Consider the following 23,530-nt stretch of genomic DNA (forward strand, 5'->3'; position numbering starts at 1 on the left):
TACATGTTCAACCACCTTGGACTTAATTTTTAAGATAGATTGCAAGAAAATCATACACAAAAAATCAGAGATGCTAAAAATTCTTTTACAGCATTGTGGACCCAGGAGGAGTAGCAAGCCATCTCCATCAAAACTAACAAACAGGAGTATAACTTCTAGGAATGCAAACAAAAGGAAGGGTTTGCCAATTTTCTGAAATACGAAGATTTTTGTGTATGTTTTGTTTCCATACTAAACTTGATTTTGTAAAATCAAAAGTTTGAAAATAGCATTTATAACAAGCCATCAGAAATAGCTGTCAATTCTTCTGTATATTATTAGCACAGTGGACTAAGGGCTGATTATGTTAAATGAAAACATTATCTATCTTCCTCTCACTAAAATTCTCTAGTAGTACATTAATTCTTTAAGTTTAAAATTTTGCTGAATCGTAAGACCAATGCTGTTCTGCAGAAGAATTTCTGTTAATGCTTAAAGTAAACTGACAGTGGTGAAACTTTAGTTCAGTGGGGAGTTAAACTTGAAAAGGAGCAAATGGGTCAGAACATAGCCACAGATAAATGAAGTGCAGTATGACAGAGATGATGACAGCAGTACTGTTGACTGGCTAATCAAGAGTTCAAAAACATCAACAAAACAGAGAGCAGTAAATAAAGGCATGCTGGGGAAAAGAGAAATCTTACCATTTTCCTTACAAGCCACTTTCAATTTTTCTTTCTCAGTTGATCTGTTATAGGATAATGCACCTGAGACAGGTTTGTTTTCTGTATCAATGGGGGCGTCTAGATTTAGGAGAAGATCTAGTTCTTCATCCAAATGGTCAGTCTCTTGCTTTGATAGCAGATGGGCTCTTTGAAATGGTTCTGCTGCACTTGCTCTAGGACCATTTTTACTTCTGGGCTCTGAGGGAGCAAGAGAATCACCAACAGGATGGGAGACCAGCACCGTTTCACTTTGAGCCAGAGACTGTCGGAACAGAAGCTCTCTCCTCTTGCTATCTTCAATAATTTTAGACTTCATCTGTGGGAGCTCTACAGGTATTGATGCCTAAGAGTACAAGAAAGGACTTGAGTCTTTCTAACAATTAAATCCATTTTTGCTGTTCTATCTTATTTGGATTGTAATTCATGCTTCCTACATTTGATCACTTAAGAAGGTATGATGAATTTCAGCAGAATTTAATTCAGAAGTAAAAGTACGCTAAAGTTATCTTGATGGTACTTTTACAGAAGCAACTACAGAATACAAACTCCTTTTATCCCTTATTATGGAATATGAGATTGTATGCTAAATCAGCAAGTTCCATTGTTTAACATATACTTCCTGGAGAGTCACTTTTCTTTAATTCTTCTGTAATTAAATCCCATCAATACTCTGAATTTTGGAATGACTGAAGTCAGAATTTGGCTAGAAACATTATCCCATGTTTGGGATCTCCATTTGGAGGCCTTCCCTCCAAAATTCCAGTCTTGAAAGCAAACCATACTACAGGTCACTGAAAATCATTTAGCAGAAGTTATAGTATATAGCTGTATATTTTGAAAAATGAAACCAAATTACAAAACATTATCAAATAGTGAAACAAGCATTGGCAATTCATTAAATAACCATGGAACACAGATTCTGCTTTTACCAGGACGCCCAGGCACTAATAACACTGCAGCGTATCTGATGACCACATCACCATTCAGAATGACAAAACAAAGATTAAATGTCATAACACACACTTTATAAGCCTGATAAAAGTTAAAAGACCGTGACAAGAACTCTTAAGAAGAAAACTGTATTTGAAAGTAATATTTATTTGCAGATTCCCTTGGACATCACATCTGCAGACATATTTGAGCTCCCTTAAGAAAGAGCATAGTTGTGTCAGTTACAGAAGCACTTCACACAACCCCGAACAGAAGTAAAATAAATTTCTTCTGTAAGGAAGGGTCATGTTTCTCTTTCCTTGCTTGAGCAGATAAATTTTTTTTATTATTTTTTTTACAAATTTTGTTTTTATATTTAAGTCTCATTGTTTCTTTTGCCCTTACATTAATATTTTCTTTTTCACAGCCTGAAGAAACATTTTTTCCTACTATTCTGTTGCTTTTTTTTTTTCCACCAGAGCATAAATGACATTTTCTTCACCCATCTGATTGACAGTTCTACCTGTTCTAACACAGATGTAAGTTTGATTCATGGAATAAACATGTATGTTGATATTAGCTATATAGAAGAGTAAATCACAATTAAAGTAATTAACAGGAAAGAATGTGAAAGCTCTTTCAAAATTTTGGTGCAAGTTTTTAACAGCTGCTAACAAGAGAAGCAAGTACAAAAACAATGCAATCATTCCACGTCAAACACTCCAGTATCTGTCTTCAAATCTAATGTGCTGCACATCAAAGCATTTTGTTTAAAGCCAACAAAGCATAAAAAGTGCTGATAGAGGGGTATTCTGCATTACATGCCACTTGACGTGCCAGTCTCAAGAAGCATATTTACTTTTAAAATACATTCTACTTACGTTTGAAGACCAAGTTTAAAGTAATCATTCTTGCATAGATTGTTTCACTTAAAGTATTTGCATTTTCTTGTGAAAATTCACAGCATTACCTGCACAAGTTCAGCAGCTACATTCAACCTCAGATGTAGAGGCAATTCCTGAAGGGCCTGGACCAAAGACTGGCAGTCAACAGAAAGTGCAGATAACTGAAAAAATAATTCAACACACAGTACATTTGTATTAAAAAAAATATGAACTAATAATGACTTTAATCTATTACATTCCCCTGTTCCACAGGCTCAAGGAATGTGAAAAACAATCTAATGAAATACAGGAATTCATAGTTTTAAATTACACATGTACAAAGCAGTTTGGCTAAATTACCATATAAACACCTACAATGCAAATAATCACTTAAAGGTTTGAAAACAAGGTATAAATGGAGCACTCCTTAGGCATGCCTTGAAAATCCAAAGTAGGAAATAGTTCTGCAAGTTGACAATGTCATAAGAGGCTTTTCCAACTCAAACATCTTTTAATCTGTGAAGCTTTCTATGCAGTGGGAATAGCCATTCTTTAATGAGTTGCTACTATTTTCTAAGCAATCAAACCATGTAGCTTGTGTGTAGCTCTACTGGTTTTAGTGCCTAAACAACATGGCCCTTTTTATACTTCCCAGTCTTTTAAAACGTTGTTTCAACACTTACAAAAGCAACAAATTATAGTTACATACACTTCTAAAATGTTACTCAAGATATTCAGGAGGGTAACTCTACTGCTGCCTAGTTGCTTAAAAGTGGAATTGTCCCTTACTAACGTGACAGGTATTGCAGTTTCCTTTTCTCGACACCCCCCCCCCCCCCTTTTTTTGGCTGTAAACTATTAAAAACAAATTTGCACAAAATAGACCAGCAGTATTTGATGTTTTTACAGAACACCATAGACTTTTGTAGACTTCAACAGATTTCAAGCTCACAGTACAGCAGAACATTCTGAGCGCGTTCACCATCAATGAAAGATAATTTGATATCCATCACATATTTTAAAATTGGACAACAAAATGCTGAAGTTCAGTCTATACTCTCATTTTCATCAAAGCAGAGAAGCTGCATCTATATCTAGCTTAGAGACAAAAATTTGTCCCTCTCAATATGGTATAGACTGACACAGATGTTTAGAAGTCCAAATACTCATAAATTAGGAGAGACTTTTGTGCCATATCGCAAGAGATTTGTCAAAGGAATTCACGCTGCTCCTGAAAGCCAGTCAACAGGATGGCTTTTGACACCTGCACACACAGCAAGAATGAACATCAAAGACATAGTGTGTTCTGATAGCATTTTTACAAAATTAAAATAAATTAATAAAAAGAAGCAATGCGGTTGGCTTAACAGTTTCTTGTATCCAAATTCTGGTTCTGGTATGCAGTAACGAGAGTAAAAGGACCAAACAAATATCTGATGGTTAGAATTTTTCCTATTTACTAACAGCTTTATTTTACAATGGATTAAATCACCATCAAAGATGATTTACTGGTAAAAGTGTCATGGTTTAACCCCAGCCAGCAACTAAGCACCACGCAGCCACTCACTCACTTCCCCTCCCCCCCCGCAGTGGGATGGGGGAGAAAATCAGGAAAAGAAGTAAAACTCACGGGTTGAGATAAGAACGGTTTAATAGAACAGAAAAGAAGAAATGAATAATGATAATGATAACACTAATAAAAATGACAGCAGCAATAATGAAAGGATTGGAATGTACAAATGATGCGCAGTGCAATTGCTCACCACCCGCCGACCGGCACCCACCTAGTCCCCGAGCGGCGATTCCCCGCCCCCACTTCCCAGTTCCTATACTGGATGTGACGTCCCATGGTATGGAATACCCCGTTGGCCAGTTTGGGTCAGCTGCCCTGCCTGTGTCCTGTGCCAACTTCTTGTACCCCTCCAGCTTTCTCGCTGGCTGGGCATGAGAAGCTGAAAAATCCTTGACTTCAGACTAAACACTACTAGCAACAACTGAAAACATCAGTGTGTTATCAACATTCTTGGCATACTGAACTCAAAACATAGCACGGTACCAGCTACTAGGAAGACAATTAACTCTATCCCAGCTGAAACCAGGACAACAAGTAACCTCAAAAAGTCTTCAACAAGCAATTCTTGTTGCCCAGCAATGAACTGGAACTTCAGAAAACCCAGTTCTTTTGACAGATATTAAAGATCAAATATGGCTTCCGCATATTTGCAAAGGACAAGGAAATCATATGAATCCAGTAACATAAAAAATTGTAAAAAGTCAAGTATCATTGATTAACATTTAAATGAATTTGGGAAGAGCTAAGTACACTTGCAAAAAGATTAATGTGGATGAACACTGTGAATGAAGGTGAAAATGGAGACAGGGAAGAGGGGGAAAGGCTGAGGATGAAGGAAAAGAGGAATTTGGAGAAGTAACATAATGTAAGAAGGAATTCAATATCCCAGTAGAGATTTCGCTAAAAGTGGTGTTTACATAAAAAAATAAAAGGATCAAAGCAGTATTTGATAAATTATAAACACTTCATGGCACATGTAGTTATTTGTTCAAGAAAATAAGTAGAGGCATACTTTGTTGCTGGAATTGCCATATTTACTGAAAAATCCAAATGACTATTACCTGTTTGATTTTTAAATTGCAAACCGTGTTCTGAAACATTTTTATTGCATTTTATCGATATACAATAAAGCAAATCCAGATCTATTTTTTGTAACAATGAATGATAATATTCTTAAGAAAATTAATATTTGTTATTGTTGATGTCATTGTTACATTTCTATTCCACGTTTGAAACTGATGTTTTGCCATTGCTTTTTACAAATAATAGGGAACAGGAAATATCTACTCATTCTGCAACTATTTTTATGCTTTTTCTGCTTTATTGTGTTCTACTGTAATCACTTCAGTTTACAATTCTCTAATCTTGTACATAGACAGGCAAAGAACTAGAAACAGGTGAGCTAAGAGGCAAAGACAAGGAATTTGGCAAAGTGGATCTAGGATGAAAATTAGACCTGGGTCCAGCTTTCAGGGAAAAGAAAGATGGTCCAGAAACAAAAAGGAGGTAACAGGCTGAAGACCAGAGACAATGTGAAAAATAAGATAATGCTATGAAACCATCTGGGCCAGGATTCTGAACTAAAATAAGAAATCAAAGGAAGGGTAATGGTGACTAGTGCAGTAAACTATTTCAAACTGACATAAGAACAGTGGAAGAGAGGAAACAGTTTGAAACAACAAATTTGGATAGGGCAGGGCAAATGACTACAGTTTGGTAGGGACAGAGGCACAAAAACCTGCCCACCACAGTACACTTCACAATGAGTGAGAGCATGGGACCAGCTTCAGAACTGTGGAGCCTCATCACTGGCAGCCAGAAGAATATTTGTGAAATTCACTGTCAACATGCAACTTCACTCTGCTCACAATGGCTTTAGTCATTCAGAAATTAATGTGTTCAAATCACCTAAATGCTACAATGACAAGCCTATGAGGAAATTATTAAGAAATTAATATTCTGGATATTGATATCCTGCACACTAGGAGCAGGAGGAACTGATAAAACAAAAAAAAATACAGTCACTGGAAGACTGTATCCCACTGAACAAACATGATGGCTTAAACAAATGCTGCACTTGATTTTATTTCCTCATTTTAATTTGACTTTGCAACTTTAATGTACCTTTAAATACCACTTCCCAGGGCATAATTATTGTCAGTATTTTAGGAAATAAATAGCAAACTTTTAAAATTTGCATATTTATGTATGTTTCAAGAAACACTCAAGCACAGCTTCGCAGCAATTTTAAGAAAAGCTTGAAAGACAAAAGCATTTATCTTGCAATAATTTAGGTGACTTAGTGAGGAAGACAGCTGCAGAGATTAAGACACTTTCCAGTATCTTGATACAGAAAACAGCAGACTCCTATTGCTTTGCTGCTTTTTATTCCAGCGTAATGAATCTGCATACAAATAATCTAAAACCTAGTTGGTCCCATAGTCATTTTGGTGGTGAAGTTTCAACCAGAGGATATGAACTGTTAATTTGAAAGAACTAGAACAAGCTTCATAGTCAAATATATGAATATACTCATATAGGTTTTGTTATAGTCATTTTACTAAACTATTTCCTCTTGAATACAGCCGAAAAAGGAAGGCCGACTTGATACCTCAGTAAAACAAAGTGACAGTCCCTTATTTTCCCTCCACTGACTCTATTTGCTTGTTCTTTTCTTCCAATGTTACTTAAAATCCTAGCCTAGGAGCCTCCAGCATCAGAGACAAATTAATAAAAATATGCAGAATAGAGTGCTATTATTGTATTAAACAATTTGTTGCTGAAAGCACAACTGCCTAGGTATTCTGTGCCAGGTGATTATCCATACAAACTCATTTGAATGATAATTCTGTTACCTGCTTATGGCATATGCTTTCTCTATCCCATTCTTTCTCGTCAGCAAATCGGAACTGTGTAAAGGAATCTCCTACAGAAAAGAAATAAAAAATATATTTTTTTTTAAAAAATAACAAGCTCGCTCCGAAGTTCCCAACCCTACAGAAATAAATTCAATCAATAAACATCACGCCTTCAACAAATTTGCGTTTAATTTTAATGCTGCTTGCATTCACAGTATTAAACTTCTTTAAGCCAAAGTTCTATAGAAAGACCTTTTAATCTCTTATTTGCAAAACAGTACTGAAAAAGGCACAACAAATTCAAAACTGAATGAGGAGGTGCTAGGTGCCATGTCAACAAGAAAGATTTTAATTGATAAGTCCAATTTGGACAACATACTAGGAATACATACAGTGTTCACTGAGTGCATTTTTATGAACAGCTTTGAATGTGCTGTATATAGACGTTCTCTTATCAACACAAAAATCTCTCTTAAAATGGATTATAAATGTCCTAAAAATCAGTTTGTACAGGCCAAGTAAAGACTTCTTGTTGTCTGGTAGCTGAATTCTCCAGACTCTCTCTTCCTTGAACTAGTCCCTACTTCAGCATGTCATCAAAAAAAGGCACTGAACCCTGAACTCCAATTCATATGCATAAGGGACTGAATTAAAAGAAACCTTAAATAGGGCTAATTAAGCTACATATGTAACCTCAGTTATAGGATCTTATAACCTCCTACCACATTTCTCCAAGACAGTAGGAACTTCATCTTACTATAGGGGAGCTTGGGTTATTATTTTGTTCTAGATGTAATATTTTTATTGCAGTACCATGCTGGGTTGCAAAAGACAGTCTATGAAGTTATTCACTGAAAAAACACACAAGAATTCCAGGAAAAAAAAATTAGTAAGGTCTGTGACAGAGGAAACATGAAAGATGAGGGTTGCAAGATGATGGCCAAAGGTCTAGTGCAACAGAAAGCAAACATGTTGCTGATGCAGAGTATGGGACATACGCCTTCTCAGACCATACAGTTTGAGAACAAATAGCTCTACTGGAAAAAAAAAAACAAACCTGCTGAATTATTCCCTGAAGGAGATGAAATTTGATCCCTAGAATTGGGGATCACCTATAAAGTCACTAGGATTTAGTCCAGCAGTTATTTGAGAAGCCACAGTTCATTCTTCCCAACCCCTAATAGAGAATGAATGTGCTAGAGGAAGTTTTCAAGGGCATTACCAACAACTGAGCATCTAACTTCCATTTGGCTCTCAGTATCCTAACTGACATTCATACCTCTGACAATTTCTGAATCATGCCCTTAATCCTGCATACAAAATCCAAACATACAATGTGCTGTCACCAAAATTGGCTTCTTTACCGTTGTCTGCCTGTCCCAAAACACTAGGGGAGTTCAGCCTTTCAGCAATTTTCCTCAACAGTGCAACCATCAGCCAGCTTCTGTTTTGCAAACAGAATGAATAAGCAGCAAAATGGCATAGTAAGTGGCATATTTCTTTGCCAAACAATAAAAAAAGGGAGACCTAACCATCTCCCAGCTGGAATGTAAAATTTCTTGGCCATGGCTTTTTTTTTTTTTTTAATATCTAAAGTGCATTTCTAATTCATTGCATTTCATGTATGCTTATTGGGTATGTACAGTGTACTCATACACTAATCACACTGTGTACCTGCCACATCCATAATCGTCACCTTCAGAACCATTCCAGCAAGAAAGTGACCTTCTCAGCTGAGTATTTATATAGATATTTATGACCATTACCATGTACAGCTTGAATTTGCATCTTCCTGTTTTCATTAGGTTTATCCAATATTGTTCAGCATTAGTGGGCTGACATACAACCTTCCATGATCAGCTAGGCTTTGGTTTACATTCAAAGCCTCCAGATATTACTATTTTGAAAACAATCAGTGTCAAGCAGTACAAATGCAAATAATTAAAATTAAGCACTGAAATTAACATTTAGATGTCTAAGCAGCAGCCTAGTTTTATAAATATAATTCACAAACACCAGGTTCCATGATGACTAGGTATGCTCAGCAGTATGGAAAAATAAGATCCTGTCTTTATGTATCTATCTGCAGATGCAAATACTTAACCTGAGCACTCACAGTTGGCTCACTGCTGACAAAGGTGCCTTCCTCTTCATTGCACACAGCACAACAGTAAATAAATCCCTCTTTCAAAATATCTAGAATACTGCTAATAAGTAATAACTAATGCTGAAAATTAAAGAAATCCAAATTCATTCTTCAATCTCATGATTTTAAAATGGGTATGAAAATGTGCCAATTCATTTATGTTTTAAAAGCTCATCTTTTAAAGGCTCAACTTAGTAACATATGTAAAGAAGTTTTATTGAAAAATAAACTAAATGATCCTCAAAGTCTTCATACTATTAGAACAAAGGCAGAAGCATTTTCTTCCAGTATGCCCAAGACTCCTTCAGTTATTTCACATGCAGTGTCACAGAGGAAATAAAGAGTTTCCTCTGCTCTTATAAGGACTAAAATTTAACTAAAGGATTAGTCAAATGCTTTCAGTATCTGAGTATGACCAGATAAACAAACCTACTTCATCAGGAAAATCCACTGGGGTCATGAACTGGTTTATGATTCTCTACACTCACAAAGTTAGTAATAACAGATCCTTAGTTTGATAATGTATTGCTGAATTAAAAGGTATGACTTAAACTACAGTTTAACTAAGCTCTTTAAATAAGTTAACAAAGCATGCCTTTCAAATGGAAAAGCAATAACTACAGTTCACAGTAGCACATTTAATGCAAATTAGGTTAATGAAAATGTTGGTCTAACCAATTATCTTTTCACAAATTCCTTTACCCTGAAAATAACTTCCTTTTATGCCATGAATACTAATCAAATGTCTTGCAATGACTCCGAGTTCCTTCCAACATAAAAAAATACTTTTCTTCATGTGAACAGTTTTTGTGTTACTTACAAATATCACCTGGCCTTCAAATAGTAGTTAAAAATAATGCATTCAAGTGAACCTCACACACCATCTCTGGTAACATTCATAATAAGCCTTAATATACCTTATTGTATAAAATGTAACTTTATTATGAAAGAACAGCAGATCTAAACTGCCACGCTTTCCTACCACTTGAATATACTTTAAAGCTAAATCAATTGATTTAAATAGAATGCATGTTTCATAGTCTCATTAGCCCGATTATCTCTTCATACAAATATTCATTGAATAGCAGAATCAAACAAACCCTACCTGTAATCTGTAATAAATATTTTCCAATCTGTGAAATTGAGTCTAAAAGTTGAAAAAATTGAAGAAAAAATGGTCTTCAGTAAGAAAACTGACATATCAGTGGAACAATTTTGTTCATTTTAACTCTCTAATTCATTAAAAACAAAGACATAAAACATTGCTGAAGACAGAGGAAAAATATTCTGTAGAGATTTTCAAATTGGAGGGGGGGAGTAAACAAACAATGTAACAGGATCCTTCTAAGACTGATGTGACTGTAAAGAAGTACTGCAAGGGCAAATATAAGACTCTAAACCCATTTTTTAAATCAGAATTTACCTTCTCCTAAATAAGCACCAATGATTTTTATAACCTTATTTGCGGTTTTCCAACCTTTTTTCATCTCCCATTGATTTTGGGGAGGGGAATTCAAGCCTCTGTCTACAAGTCTGTTTAGTCAGCTAAAGAATATGCAATAAATTTATGACAGCAGTATGCAGCTGAACCAAATAAACCACAACAGAAAACTACAACTTAGCTACATTTGGGAAGTTAACAATGAGACCTAAAATATCTCAAAAAGCACCCTTTATCTACTACGCTAGTCAAAGTTCTTCCCAAGTTACTAAATTGAGAAGATTCTCTCCAAACCAAGTCCATCTTTAGGTTCTAAGCTTGCAAGAGATCCCTTTCTCTCTACATTGATGCCCAGTTCATCACTATTTATAAAGGATATAATATCAAAACAAGCTACCTGCCTGTTCCACCAGTCTTTTTCATGGGTTGCAATTATGCAGGAGGAAACGGGTGTTATTTTTAAGGTAAAAAAAGAACCAGATTCTCCCATCTAACACTTCTGCAGGGAAAAACAATCTGAATTGCACAGTTTAGGCATGAAGGATCATATAAGACTGACCAACTCTCTTGAGGAGTCAGGGGGAAGATAACCAACATATTATTTCCCTTTTAATAGTGTAAGACTTCATGTAGAAGGTCCAAGAGAAGACAGAAATCTATAGATCAAAGAAAAGGTGGGCAACCACTAAGTCATGAATTTTGAGCTAAGTTATGAGTACAAAGAGAAAACTAAAGCTTACCAGTGTTTTGAATTAGGTGTGAATCTTTCTCAAACTGGAGGAAAAAGCATGAGAAAGAATTTCCACCCATCCATGCCATGGCTTGCTCTAACTAGAAGATTCTGAAAACATCAAGAATCACAGACTGAGTGCTTTGGGACATCATCAGAATGAAAAGATGTCTTTTCTCCTTACACAGTGTTTCCACATAGTGTGATGTATATATATACTACAGATATATCTGGATATTTTTATATATAATCTGTGTATTAATTGTCAATAGACAATTAATGCTCATTTTATATGAAAAACTCTTTGGATAAACACTACTAAAGATTTCCTTTTATAGGACACCTAATGGTTTTCCTTTATTTCTCCCACAAAAGGAGACTTACATATATACAAATTCATAACAAATATTCTTCCAACACTATGAAATATATGTTCTGCAAAAGTTATGACGCATATAAAATTATTCATATAAAAACAGCTAATCAACCAGATACTGTAATTTTCCCACAATAAGGTAGCCTATAATACTGAGAAACAGACTTCTGGAAGACAAAGCTTCCAAAGACTTTTCATGGCAGTTCTAATAACATCACTATTTCTATTTCTGCTTTTTTAATTTCTCTACTTTGGTAGAGTACACACTGTAACTATTATCTTTTGCTATGACTAAGGCTGCAATGTGCTACTTATGCAATTTGCCACAAGCATAGACTGAGTAACAGCAATTTTCAGAATGTGAGAATACAAAACACACAGATAAAGACCCTGTAAAAACTCAACATCTATTAGTTTTCTTCAGATACTATTAAGATCAGTAATATTGCAAGTCACGGCCAAGTCTGTCTTTTACCAAGAACATGACAGGTATTTCCAAACAACATGCCTTCACACAAATACTTTAGCACAACCTACATTTTTCCCTCGTTCTGCTGCTTACTAGTAGGTTGCACAGCCATGTATTACAAACTCCAGAAGGCTTATATAACAGCTCAGCATAAAAATTCTAACTACCAGCAGAATACATATCTCAAAGAAAATATTTTAAATAACATTCTACTCTTACCAGTAGAAGTTCTTGAGCTCTGTGCAAACATACTGATGTCAAGGGTATTTGTAGCCTGCACTGCAAACTATAAAGAATATTCGTAACCAGATTCAAAAATAACAATATTCTAAATTAATTTACTGGCACAATTACACAGTACTACTAGTCACAATTTAAAAAATAAATATGTGAATTTGACCGAACAGCAGGATCATCTGATCAAGGTTAAATGATGTCCTCAAAATTTAAAACATGTCGCAGATAAAGGATTAAGAAGGAAAGATCTTCAGAAACTAGTGCTGCTTCTGGAACAAAAGAGTGTCTATTCAGGAAGAACAGAACTAATTTAATATATAGAGGAACTGCAGCCTATTGAAATCAAGGTCAGATGACAGTTTTTCAAATGAGGAGCAGGGTGAAGCCAACAAATGCCAAAGAACACAATGTGCTATTTAAAAAAAAAACAAACAAAAAAAACCCACAAAAAATTATCTTTTTTTATTAATAGCTAAAGCAGAGGTTAACACAAGTCAAAACAGGAAAACAGAACAAATAAAATAATATTTGAAGAAGTTCAGAAAAACAAACAGTAGTACACATGCTTCTGCATGAACACCAGGTGACTAAGAAATAAGACAGAAGAAAATGGAATGCCTTTAAAGCTTCAGAAAACTAAATAACAACATGGGAATACTGGGAGCAGTGAAAGGAAGATTGATGAGGACAGTGCAATACCAGCTTAACATGTTTGATGGACAGATTAGTAGAAACTGTAAGAAATTTAATGGATATATGGATAAACATAGTATTTGGGGGAAGAGTCAACACGGCATTTGAAAAGGAAAGTTCTGCTGCATGATCTAAGACAATTTCTTGAAAGAAGCAAAAAATCATGCACATAAGCAGGATCTAGTTCATATAATTTACATGTGTTTCCAAAAGCTCTCACTGACGTCCCACTCCCTTTGCCACCCAAGACTTCAGAGCAGCAAAAAGAAGAGGAGGCTTTGTATGAATAAATAATTGCCTAAAAGTAGGAAGAAAAAGACTAAATTGTCAATTTTCACATTAAAAGAAACCACCAGTACAGTTCTCTCAGGTTGTAACTGTTTAACATCTCCAATTAATTAAAACAGAAGAGGAAAAAAAGATGAGAAAAATGAAGTAACAAAGTTTGCTGATGATACTAAGCTTCTCATGGTACTGCAGATAAAGGTAGGCTGTGGAGAATGACATGAGAACTCCACAAGACTGAGAAAGTAGTTTTTAAAATGGCAGATGAAACTCAATACCAAAACCACTGCAATTCTAACTTCATATACAAAATAAGTTCACAGCTGACCAACACCATTCAGAATCAGAATCTCTGCTCCGCAGTGCTTAAAGAAACAAACTCTTTGTCATTATTCAAAAAGCAATAGTGAACAACACAGAGAACATCATTACACCCCTATCATGTATTACTATCTCGAATACTGTGCACAGCCTTGGTTTCCCAAGCCCAGTCTCAAAAAATGTAACAGCATCAGAAAAGGCATGGAACAGTTCCTGTATGAGAAACAATTTATTAACGTAAGCCAAGGGAGGGGAATCAAGGGAACATGACAGAGATCTAAAAACCATGAAAGGCATAAAAAGGGCAGATAGGAACACTTACTGCTCATTGTCTCTTCTCACAGGAGACCTAGGGGCATCAAATGAAGCCAGCAGGGAATGCACTCAAATAAAAAGTGGCAAATCTTTGTAAGTTGAAGCTAGCTTGTGGGACTTCATGCCCTCAGATGGTGCAGATGCTGTAAGTTCCACAGATGCAAGGAGGGAGATAACTATTTTTAAATACAAAGGTTCTACATCCGGCTCAGGAAGTCCCTGGGACGTAAATTGTCGCAGGTCAAGAAAGTATTTGGGAAAGTAGTATATCATATAGCATGTTCAGGTGCTTTACCTCAGGCGTCTCCAGATGGACCTTGAGTCTAATTCAATAGAACCAACTTTAATTTAAAGCAAATAACTATTTTTTTTACTTGTAGAGCTCTACCTTTCTCTTAATTAGTTATCTTTCTGCAAGAAAAACAGGAAGGAAAAGTAGGTAATCCACAAATTTATTTTTAATCTGTAGCTAAGGGCTCTTTCAAGTCCATGCACATTTTACATCTGTAGGGTGTATAAGGAGAAAACAGACAACATGACCATATGGGAAACTGTATAAGCAACATCAAGCAGACTCTCTCTGCTTTCTAATTAACTCTTCCACATTTTCTTAAATGTATCACTATTTTTCATATGTAATTTTTATTATATATTTAATGATTATAGCTCTTAGAATGCAGCAAAAATGCAAAATATTAAAGCAAAATGCATTGAACAAAAAAGTATATTAAAAACTTCACCCAAATACAGTAGGCCTGATGTGGTTATTCGTAAGTACCAATCCCATGTTCTCCATTATTCACTTTTTTACTGAATAAACAATAAAATGATATTTAAGTGTGAAGTTACTGATCTCCCCACAGGTTAAGCTTAAACCTTTCATTAAGTGTAAGCTAGTCACCTTAAATATTTACATTTTTCCTGATGCTCTATGATATTTTCTAGTGTCATTTTTTTCAGGTCACTAATTTATAACATACTTAGTGATTTTTAAATGTCACTGCAACCAGCTTGCTAGATTAGTCAAAGTATAAAAATCCATAGAGCGTACTGGCTTTTGAGCAATATCATTCAAGAGAAAGGCTGGAAAAAAAAAAGGCAAAGATTGGCATATCTTAATGCATAAAAACTCAAGACCAAAGATTTTTGGGTTTTTTTTTGTTTTTGTTTTTTTTTGTAGCATCAGTATGACATAGCAGGAAGTGAAATTTGTGATCCTTGCTAGGGACAGGGGCAGACAACCTTCTTTGGGTGAAAGGGAGAGGACTCATATATTTTCATAAGCCTGGACCCAAGAGGAAAGAGTAGCTTAACAGCACAGGTTTTGATCCCTGCAGACCAACAGGGTAAGGAACCTAATGATCTGGCCCTTCATGAAGACCCTGTTTTCTCCAAGACTATATATGCAGATAATATCAGTACAGCATGTAGCCATAGCAGGAAGCACAGCTGGAATTCAGCACTGGAAGAAATGAAGAAATGGCAGGGTTCCCACCCACAAAGGAAGTTTTGCATAACGTCAAACGGCAGGAGTCAACAGAGGAATCTGTTTGCATGTGCTGGCACAAGGTACTCTTGTCAGATTCTGGCTTGTAAGGGAAGAAAGAAGAGACAGAATGAAAACAAGAGAATCCGAAACAAGGGGAACAAGGTTCAAGCAGAATGGAAGCTGGTCATCCAAAAAGATCCCTGATTTACCTTCCCTATTGACAGGACCCGCTGTGTGGCAGCCACAGTGAATGGGCATCAGAGGATGAGGGAGAGGGGAAAAGGATGCATTCCTATGGATTCTATTAAGCAAAAAAATACTGCCTTAAGACCTTGGGGTAGACAGTACCTCTAAGCTCACACAACCACTTCGAAGAGGAAATGAGAGCTTTGATGAACAGTTCATACAGAAAAGGGACAAGTAACTCTGAGGTTAAAGCTGAAATGGCACCCTTCATTCATACCTTAGAGAGTACAGCTTGTAAGTAATTCAACATCCTACACTTCTGAGCTCTAATATTGTGAGAAGTTAAAAAAATATTCCATAATGGATGATGTAGCTTCTGCAGTTTATTCAGGAAGTTTTCATTTTTTTCTAAATTACACACAAAGAGCAAATTTTACAATGTTTCCAAATTCAAATATAATGAATGTCCTACTGTATAAAGACAAACAAGATTTTCAAACTTTGCCAAATGGTAGCTAGATCACTCATTATTAGAAAGCTCAGATTCAAAATTCAGTTGCTGGTCTAAACTTGGGAGAGTGCTCTACCCACTAAACTACTGCTTTTTTTGTAGATGGCTCTTTCTCAGTTCTGCTAGGACCTGAAAGTTCTTTCCAATTAAACTTTAAGTAAAACATATGTATTTCAAAAATGCAATAAAACTTCTACTGCTGTTTAGATACTTCATGTCATGCTAACTACAAGAAAGAACATCAGAATGGCACGTTAAAATATTTTGGTAAATCACAGAACGGCACTCACTGGCCTAGGTTTTTTACCTTGTCCTATTTAAGCGAAGTTCCTCCTAATTATTCTTTATTTGGATTATTGTTCATTCTATCTCCTGTGTAAACAGTGCATGCAAGTATATTGCTGTATTGTATCTGAGAGGTGAGAATGTCACACAATTCATTGATCAGATTTATCCTTGCACCTTTCCCATCTAAGAGAACTTTATATCTAACTGGCATGCTTAACTAAGAGCAGTTGCATTGCATAAATTTACACTAGGATAACCACTGTTTTCTGTAAGTAGGCTGTCAGAATATTTGGTCTGAAAACTTCAAAATTCATGAAATATCTTTCTTATCCACAAACAGCAGGAGTATACAAAATAAGCCTCGTTTATTCCACATTGTACCTCCACCCAAAAATTTTCTACTTTAAAAAAAAAACCAAAACACAGTAATCTTAGAGCAAATGAACAAACTTAAGAAATACTTTATTTTAAGCAGCTTACTATTTTCATTCCAAAAATAGCCACTAACTTGACACAATTAGAGAAAATAGTCTGCTATCTGTAGTTCTTATGTGCCACACAAACACTGGAATACTTCCCTTTCTCTCTCCCCCTTCCCTCCGATTTTTATAGCAGACAACTCATGAAAGTTTACAATAGTTTTGACAGTTGACTATTCAAGCTTCCGTTTTAAGCATTCAAAGCCAGTCTTAATTTTTGATGATGGTACTCACATTATTTGACAGCCCTTGCATTATTAGAATTTCATAACACCCCAAAAATATTCTAAATTTTTCTTAGAGCTAGAGTTTCATTCCTTACTCTGTATTTGACAGAACACTTACAGCAAAGACTGCAACTATATAATCAATAAATATTCTTTATGCTGCTATGCTGGATATTTTTAATACCATCACACCCAAATTAGTACCATTCTTTCCTAAAGCAGAATTCACTATTCATGCAAGTGGTACAGTATGCCATGTCTATGGGACTATCTTTCAAAAGCATTCATAAATTATACATAAAGGTGCGGGCCTAAAAATATTCAAGCGGTTTGATATAGTGAGTACGATGCTTGGCTTTCTTGCGTTTATGAAGGGTTCTGCAAGATATGACAAGACATAGTACTAACACAAGCTTGCAAGATTCTTTTCGTTTAACGTAATGAAACAAGAAAAGACAAGTAGCTTCAGAAAACGAGACAGGAGGATTTTCTTTTGATATGTTAATAAAGTGACAAGGATTACAATTAGCAAAGAGTAAATCTAGTAAAGCTCCAGTTCTATAAGCATGCAAAAGCTTGGAAAGTATTTCTTTGCATATGTGAGTTACTCATAACTCTCCAAAGATAGTAGTGTAATGGCTTATCAGAGAGTTCTGAACGTCAACTTAAAATTAACAGCAGATTGGTAAGCATTCGCTTCAGATCAAAAATACAAGCAAGCAGCATATTAGATTTGTCTCACCAAAGGCTTAGAAAACCACTACATTCTTGGTCCAACTTACATTTGTAAGAAAAATAATCCACGAGGTAGAAGCTCACGGTTTTTTTTTTCCAAGAAATGTGCTTTTTAAAAAGTTATCTAAATCAAAGTTTTCCCATTGCTACAGATTAACTGGTCAACGCAAAGTTTCAAAACCTGTATTAATAGAAATTAAGAGTTCATCTCTAAAGTGAAAGGGAGAAAAAAAATAATTACTTACTATCTACAATTCCTTGGGTCATGTTAAAAAGCAAGTTGTAGCCACATACAAGCTTCTGCTCATCTTTTGTATCAGGTACCTTGAGGGGTTTTCTAACAAATTTATCATAAGTAAATAAAGCTTGGGTTAGCTCAAGTGAAAAGACCGTTATCGCCATGTTGACCCCTGCGCTTGCTCCTTTGCACTGTACACACTACAGCATTCCATATTCTACAGCTTACAATACCTCTTAGCAACACATCCCCGGGCCTTCTTATGCAAGTTCTCCTTGTAAGGTAGTGACAAGAACTACAGCTCTCGCCACAAATTAAAAAACATGAAAAGATGATACAGAATGGAGAATTACAGTTTTCTGGATGACAAACACCATCTGGGCTACGTATTTATCGCTGATACAGTGTTTCACAGGTCTGAATAATGTGAAAGTATTGATTTTTATTTAATTATCTTCTGTGGTCAAACAGCACAGAATTGAAATGTGCACTCTAGTGGAGAATTTATTTTCCATCACAGTATTGGCATACTATTAAATAACATCATGGCAATATCAAAATTCAGGTTTTAAGATACTGAAGACAGTGACATATCTGGTAATAATAATAAGGTTAAAATGAAAAATCGTCTGTATCATAGCTATTCACTAGACATACTTACTTTCTGTTGTAAATTATTCTATGATCTAATTCTATACAGTCCAAAAAAAAAAAAAGGCTTGCACAACTTTGCCCCCCAAGGACATTACTTCATGATGTGTTTTAATGTTGCGCTAAAGCCTTCCCTGCCTATTCATTCATCACACTGCCTGTTCTAGCCCTGTTCATTAGATTTATTTTAGCTTTTTACCTTGTTTAAATAAATTCTTCTAGATTTCTGACCATGATTATGGTACTTTAAGTCCCTGTAGCCTCCCTGGAACATAATAACCAGGTGCTGATCAACAAATTCTTTACTCTAGCAGGCAATGACCTGTGAATCACACAGAAAGTACTAAGTACTCTCTCTGCTCTGCCTTTTCAAATTGCTTTGCTTTGTGGTAAACACTTCTCTGTACAGAAACATGCAAGGCATCATTCAAACATTATTCTCATTGCTGGTTTTCATTTTGAATGTTGTGAGAAAATAGTACTTCAAAACAAAAAGTTATGACATTTTTCTTTTGTATACAGGAATTTCAAAATGTTTCTTTTTTCCTTTTTTTTTTTTAGGCAAAAGATCAGTACTGAGTATATAATTCTACTATCATGTAGAAATATTTTGATTTTATTTAACCATCTTAACGAAATGGAGCTCAAATTGCCTAATTGTTAATCTAATCAAAATTTATTTTAAAAAGCAGTATTGGGGACATTGAGATTTGTAGCAAGTTTTTGGATTATCATTACTTTCTTCCACAAAATAATCAACTGACTCTCACTTTTCTTCAGCAATTACATAGGGAAAGGTTTCACAACCTATCTTTCTCAATGAATCAACACAAACCTGCAATAACACAGAGCCAAAGCTCATTCAGTAATCTGAGAACAAGGATTAGCAGACAATGAAAATGTGCTTAGAACAAGTAACAGATGTTTAACAGTTATAAATCTTAACCATATATATGTAAAAAGGAAAAATAATAGTCTTCACAGCATAAGAGAAAAAAAACTTTCACCAAGATGCTGCTCTCGTGCATGTGTTTCCCTACAGATGAAAAATGAATGACCTTTTCTCTAAACACACATTTGGGGGTTTTTTAATACCTCTTCTGGTTTTGGTCAGCACTTTTTTTTTTTTTAAATTAACATTTATAAAAGCACCTTTCCTCATTGTGTTTTTAAGCTTCAGAGACTAGAAAAAAATCAGAATCTAACACAAGTTTTAGGATGACAAGATGGTCACTTGTGACTCTACTGATAGCCTAATATACAACCTCAGAGATACCATCTTTTTCTGGGCCAGAGGATTTTTCACCACAGGCTCCAGTTAGGAAACAGTTTTGTTGCACATCTGAAGGTCAACCCAAAAATGAGAACAATCTTCTCGACCGGGAAGGAATGTACTGGGAGAGGATGGAAGTGAAAAAAGGCGTTCTCTATTTTTACCAAGAAAATGATACATGGTACTGCAGTGCCAGTTCTCACGTTTCTAAAATACAGCCCGTTTACAGACTTAAACCATTTTTTGTAAAACACCTTAAGATCTACACACAAGTGCTAAGATCTAACACCAGTATTTGTTGCCAGTCCTACTACCACCAAAATAGCACCTTCCTGCTGAAGCCTGATATGTAAATAATCATTTCAAAATCACTTAAAAATAAAGATTATGGCTACTGCAGAAGCAAAAAGAGATAAAATGCTTGGATGAATGACAGTCTGGTTAATGAATTACCCAAATTCTAACAAATCAAGCAACTGAGCTCAATTTTAAAAACATCTCCACTTTACTACAATCCACAGCTCTCAAAGGGAGGAAGTCAGTTTTGCTTGTGTTTTTCACATCACCCGGCTTGCTTATGCCAAGTGCAAATACACAATGCAGGTTTTCTACTAATGGTTCCCAATTTTTCCAAAATTGAGTTTGAACAGCAAAGCTAGGCTTTTAACTCTTTCAGAAGTGAATAAAGATATTGATCATATTTTCAGATAAATGAAAAACCACAAATTCTTCCAGAGTATTGCGTACCCATTGAGTACCTTTCAGTTTTCAGGGGACAGGCTTCAAAGTATTCAGAGGTTCAACATAACTGTCCAGTAATACCATACAGAGGTTTACAGGGGAACCAGTCCTCTGATGTGTATTTTCCTTCCACAATAATTTTTTTGTATGTGTTTTCAAAGTCACGGAAGTGATAGTGAAATGAGTACTTCCCATACAAACTTCTACAGATACTTCAGTTTGAGAATACAGAACAGCACATGCAGGAAACTGCAGAGTTGGGTATCTGAGCCTTCTCAGGAGAGAGTACTTCATCACACTGACTAGAAAATACTCAGAATACAGCAGAAGTTCAATTCATTAACAAAAAGTGACAAAACAAAGGTTAGAATGTTATATCAAACTATATGCATAAAAAAATTAAGATTTAAATTTAAGAAAACAAAAACGAAATTTCAAGGTTGTGTTTCAATTCATCTAAACACATTTTTATCCATTCCTACTTTCTCTACTCAGAGGACTCTGTATCAGTGGTTTTCAACCATGGGTCCTATGGACTACCCCTCAGTGAACCTGTAAAAGGTGACCAAAGCAACAGGAGACTGTCATACTTTCACCACAGGATGCCACACCCCACTGAAAAAAAGAACCACCACTAGAGGTCTACAAGTAAAAAAAAAAAAAAAAAATTAAAGTCTTTTCAAGTCAGTTTAACTACTGCAATAATTCCATTTTATATTACACATGGGGCCTCTAGGGTTCTTTGAAAGTCAAATTAAAAATATACTTGAACTGTGAAAGCTCGCTTGCACTTTACTCCTATACAGTTTTGAGAGATGAACTGCTCTAACCTGCCGGCTGCAGTTTCCTTACCTACATCAAATCCATGATGAGTCATTGCAGAAGCTAAAAGTACTGCAAGGCCAGTTTTGATGGATGACTCAGAACTAGGAATTAGCAACCACTGGAGGGAAAAGCAAAACCAAGGAGAACTTGGGAAGATCACATATTTCTAGTCAAATATACATTTCAAACTAAAAAACTTAACTATCCCTATACCCTCAAAGTTGTTGGTGGGGAACCTATCGCAGGACTCCTGGATTAATGTCAGGAGGAAACAAGGTACAGGAGGAAATGGGTTGTCATCCTATTGTACTTAGTGATCAAAAAATAAATTGCTGTGCTTTTAAAAATGTTTTTTATTACACTGTACAGTGACACAACATCCAAGATTAGTAATTTATCAGTACTGCACCTAGAAAAAAAAAGGTAAATTAATGCAAACATGAACACTCTTAAACACTGAAAAGCCATGCATCTCTCTGGTTCTACAAAAGTGAAGACACAACAGCTGAAAATGACTCACATTTAAAATATACTTACAAAAAATATTGTCAGCCTCAATTGAATTTATTAAGTGCAGAAGAATAAAAACCAGTTTGGCAATTGATAATCTTAGAAACAAGCTCTCTTTCTATGACTGTCAAAATGCACACCAGGGAATTTTGGAAAATGCCACCTACTGAATTCATGAGCAATCTTTCTGTTTATCATGTCTGCATTTCACTGTGAGACTTTCCAAGCAGGATAATAAAAAGGAGATAGAAGTCATCAGCCTAGTGTAAAGCCAGACTTACCCTCACTATTGATTGACCCTGCAAATGGGAAAGCAGCAGCCACATCCATCAGCCTGAGGTGGAGAGACCCCAGGGTCTCTGGGCTGAGCAGAAAGAATCCCAGGAGCTGCTGGGGGTGGTGGCTACTTACACCCTTAACAAAAAAAAAAAAACAACAAAAACAAACAAACAAACAAACAAAATCAAGGAACTTGCTCTAAAATTTTTGTTCTGAATAAAAATGGCAAATCTCTTTGTAATCATCACAGGACATATGGAACAAAACTAAAGCTATAGCTCAGTAAGTCAATTAACACCATTTTCTTTCAGTAGATGAGTTCACTGTGGTTGAGAAAGACTTTTTTTCCTCATGGCTATGAGGAAAGCATCCTTCATGAAAAGGTGTAAAGTGAACATGGCTACCAGATGAATGAGATGTCATTAGAGAAGAGCCAGATTCATGACTCATATCACTTTGGTATAATGAGAAATGTTATATCCTCTGTACAGTGCTGCTGTAAGTGAACATGAAAACGTCAAGAGACTATCAACTGGAGAGTACTACATATACATGCTAGATGCAGTCAAACTGTGGGAGAGGTTCACTGACTACATGGAGAAAACATATTACAATGTATTTGATAATGTTAAGTACAAAGAGAAATGTGACACTGCTTACATTATCATTTAAATCTTTTCATTTGAAAATGTGTCGTCTTGTATGGTTTCTTTCTACAATTAAAGAAGATGATCTTAAAAGATGTAATAAAATCTTTTTAATTCAGACAGCCATTAACATTCTGTTCGGTATAGTAAATCAAATTACTTCCTCCTGCTTTTGTCATCAGGTGTGTCTTGAGAGTCAAGCATATAGATTGTACATGTTTCAAATAATTAGGAAAGGCAAAATTGCTGGCCTACTTTGAGTTATGAGTAATTCTAGGTTACTTGACAGTAATAGCTCAAGGTAGAAAAGCATGTATCAGCTGATTCAGTCATAAAAACATGACTCTGTACTAAGCCTATCTTCCAGAATTCCACAAAGTTTTGCTCTCTCTCTCAAAAAAAAAAAAGTCTCTGCAGTTTCTCTACAATGCACTTATCTGGACTGTAGATTCATTTCGCTTCTCCCATGTCTATAAATAAATAATGAAA

The 23,530-nt window shown here is 35.5% G+C and overlaps 1 protein-coding gene across 1 annotated transcript in view; it reads right to left on the reverse strand.

Moving 5' to 3' along the window:
- Positions 1-23,530, reverse strand: part of AVEN (apoptosis and caspase activation inhibitor) — a 101,427-nt gene that overhangs the window by 996 nt on the left and 76,901 nt on the right. Inside the window, exons 3-5 of the mRNA XM_029998716.2 lie at positions 6,947-7,017; positions 2,605-2,700; positions 684-1,047 (exon numbers count right to left, since the gene is read on the reverse strand). Of these exons, the coding sequence (XP_029854576.1) occupies positions 684-1,047; positions 2,605-2,700; positions 6,947-7,017 (531 nt within the window). The remainder of the gene's footprint in view (positions 1-683; positions 1,048-2,604; positions 2,701-6,946; positions 7,018-23,530) is intronic.

This window comes from Aquila chrysaetos, chromosome 2, assembly GCF_900496995.4.
Source record: "Aquila chrysaetos chrysaetos chromosome 2, bAquChr1.4, whole genome shotgun sequence".
Taxonomy (NCBI): Eukaryota; Metazoa; Chordata; class Aves; order Accipitriformes; family Accipitridae; genus Aquila; species Aquila chrysaetos.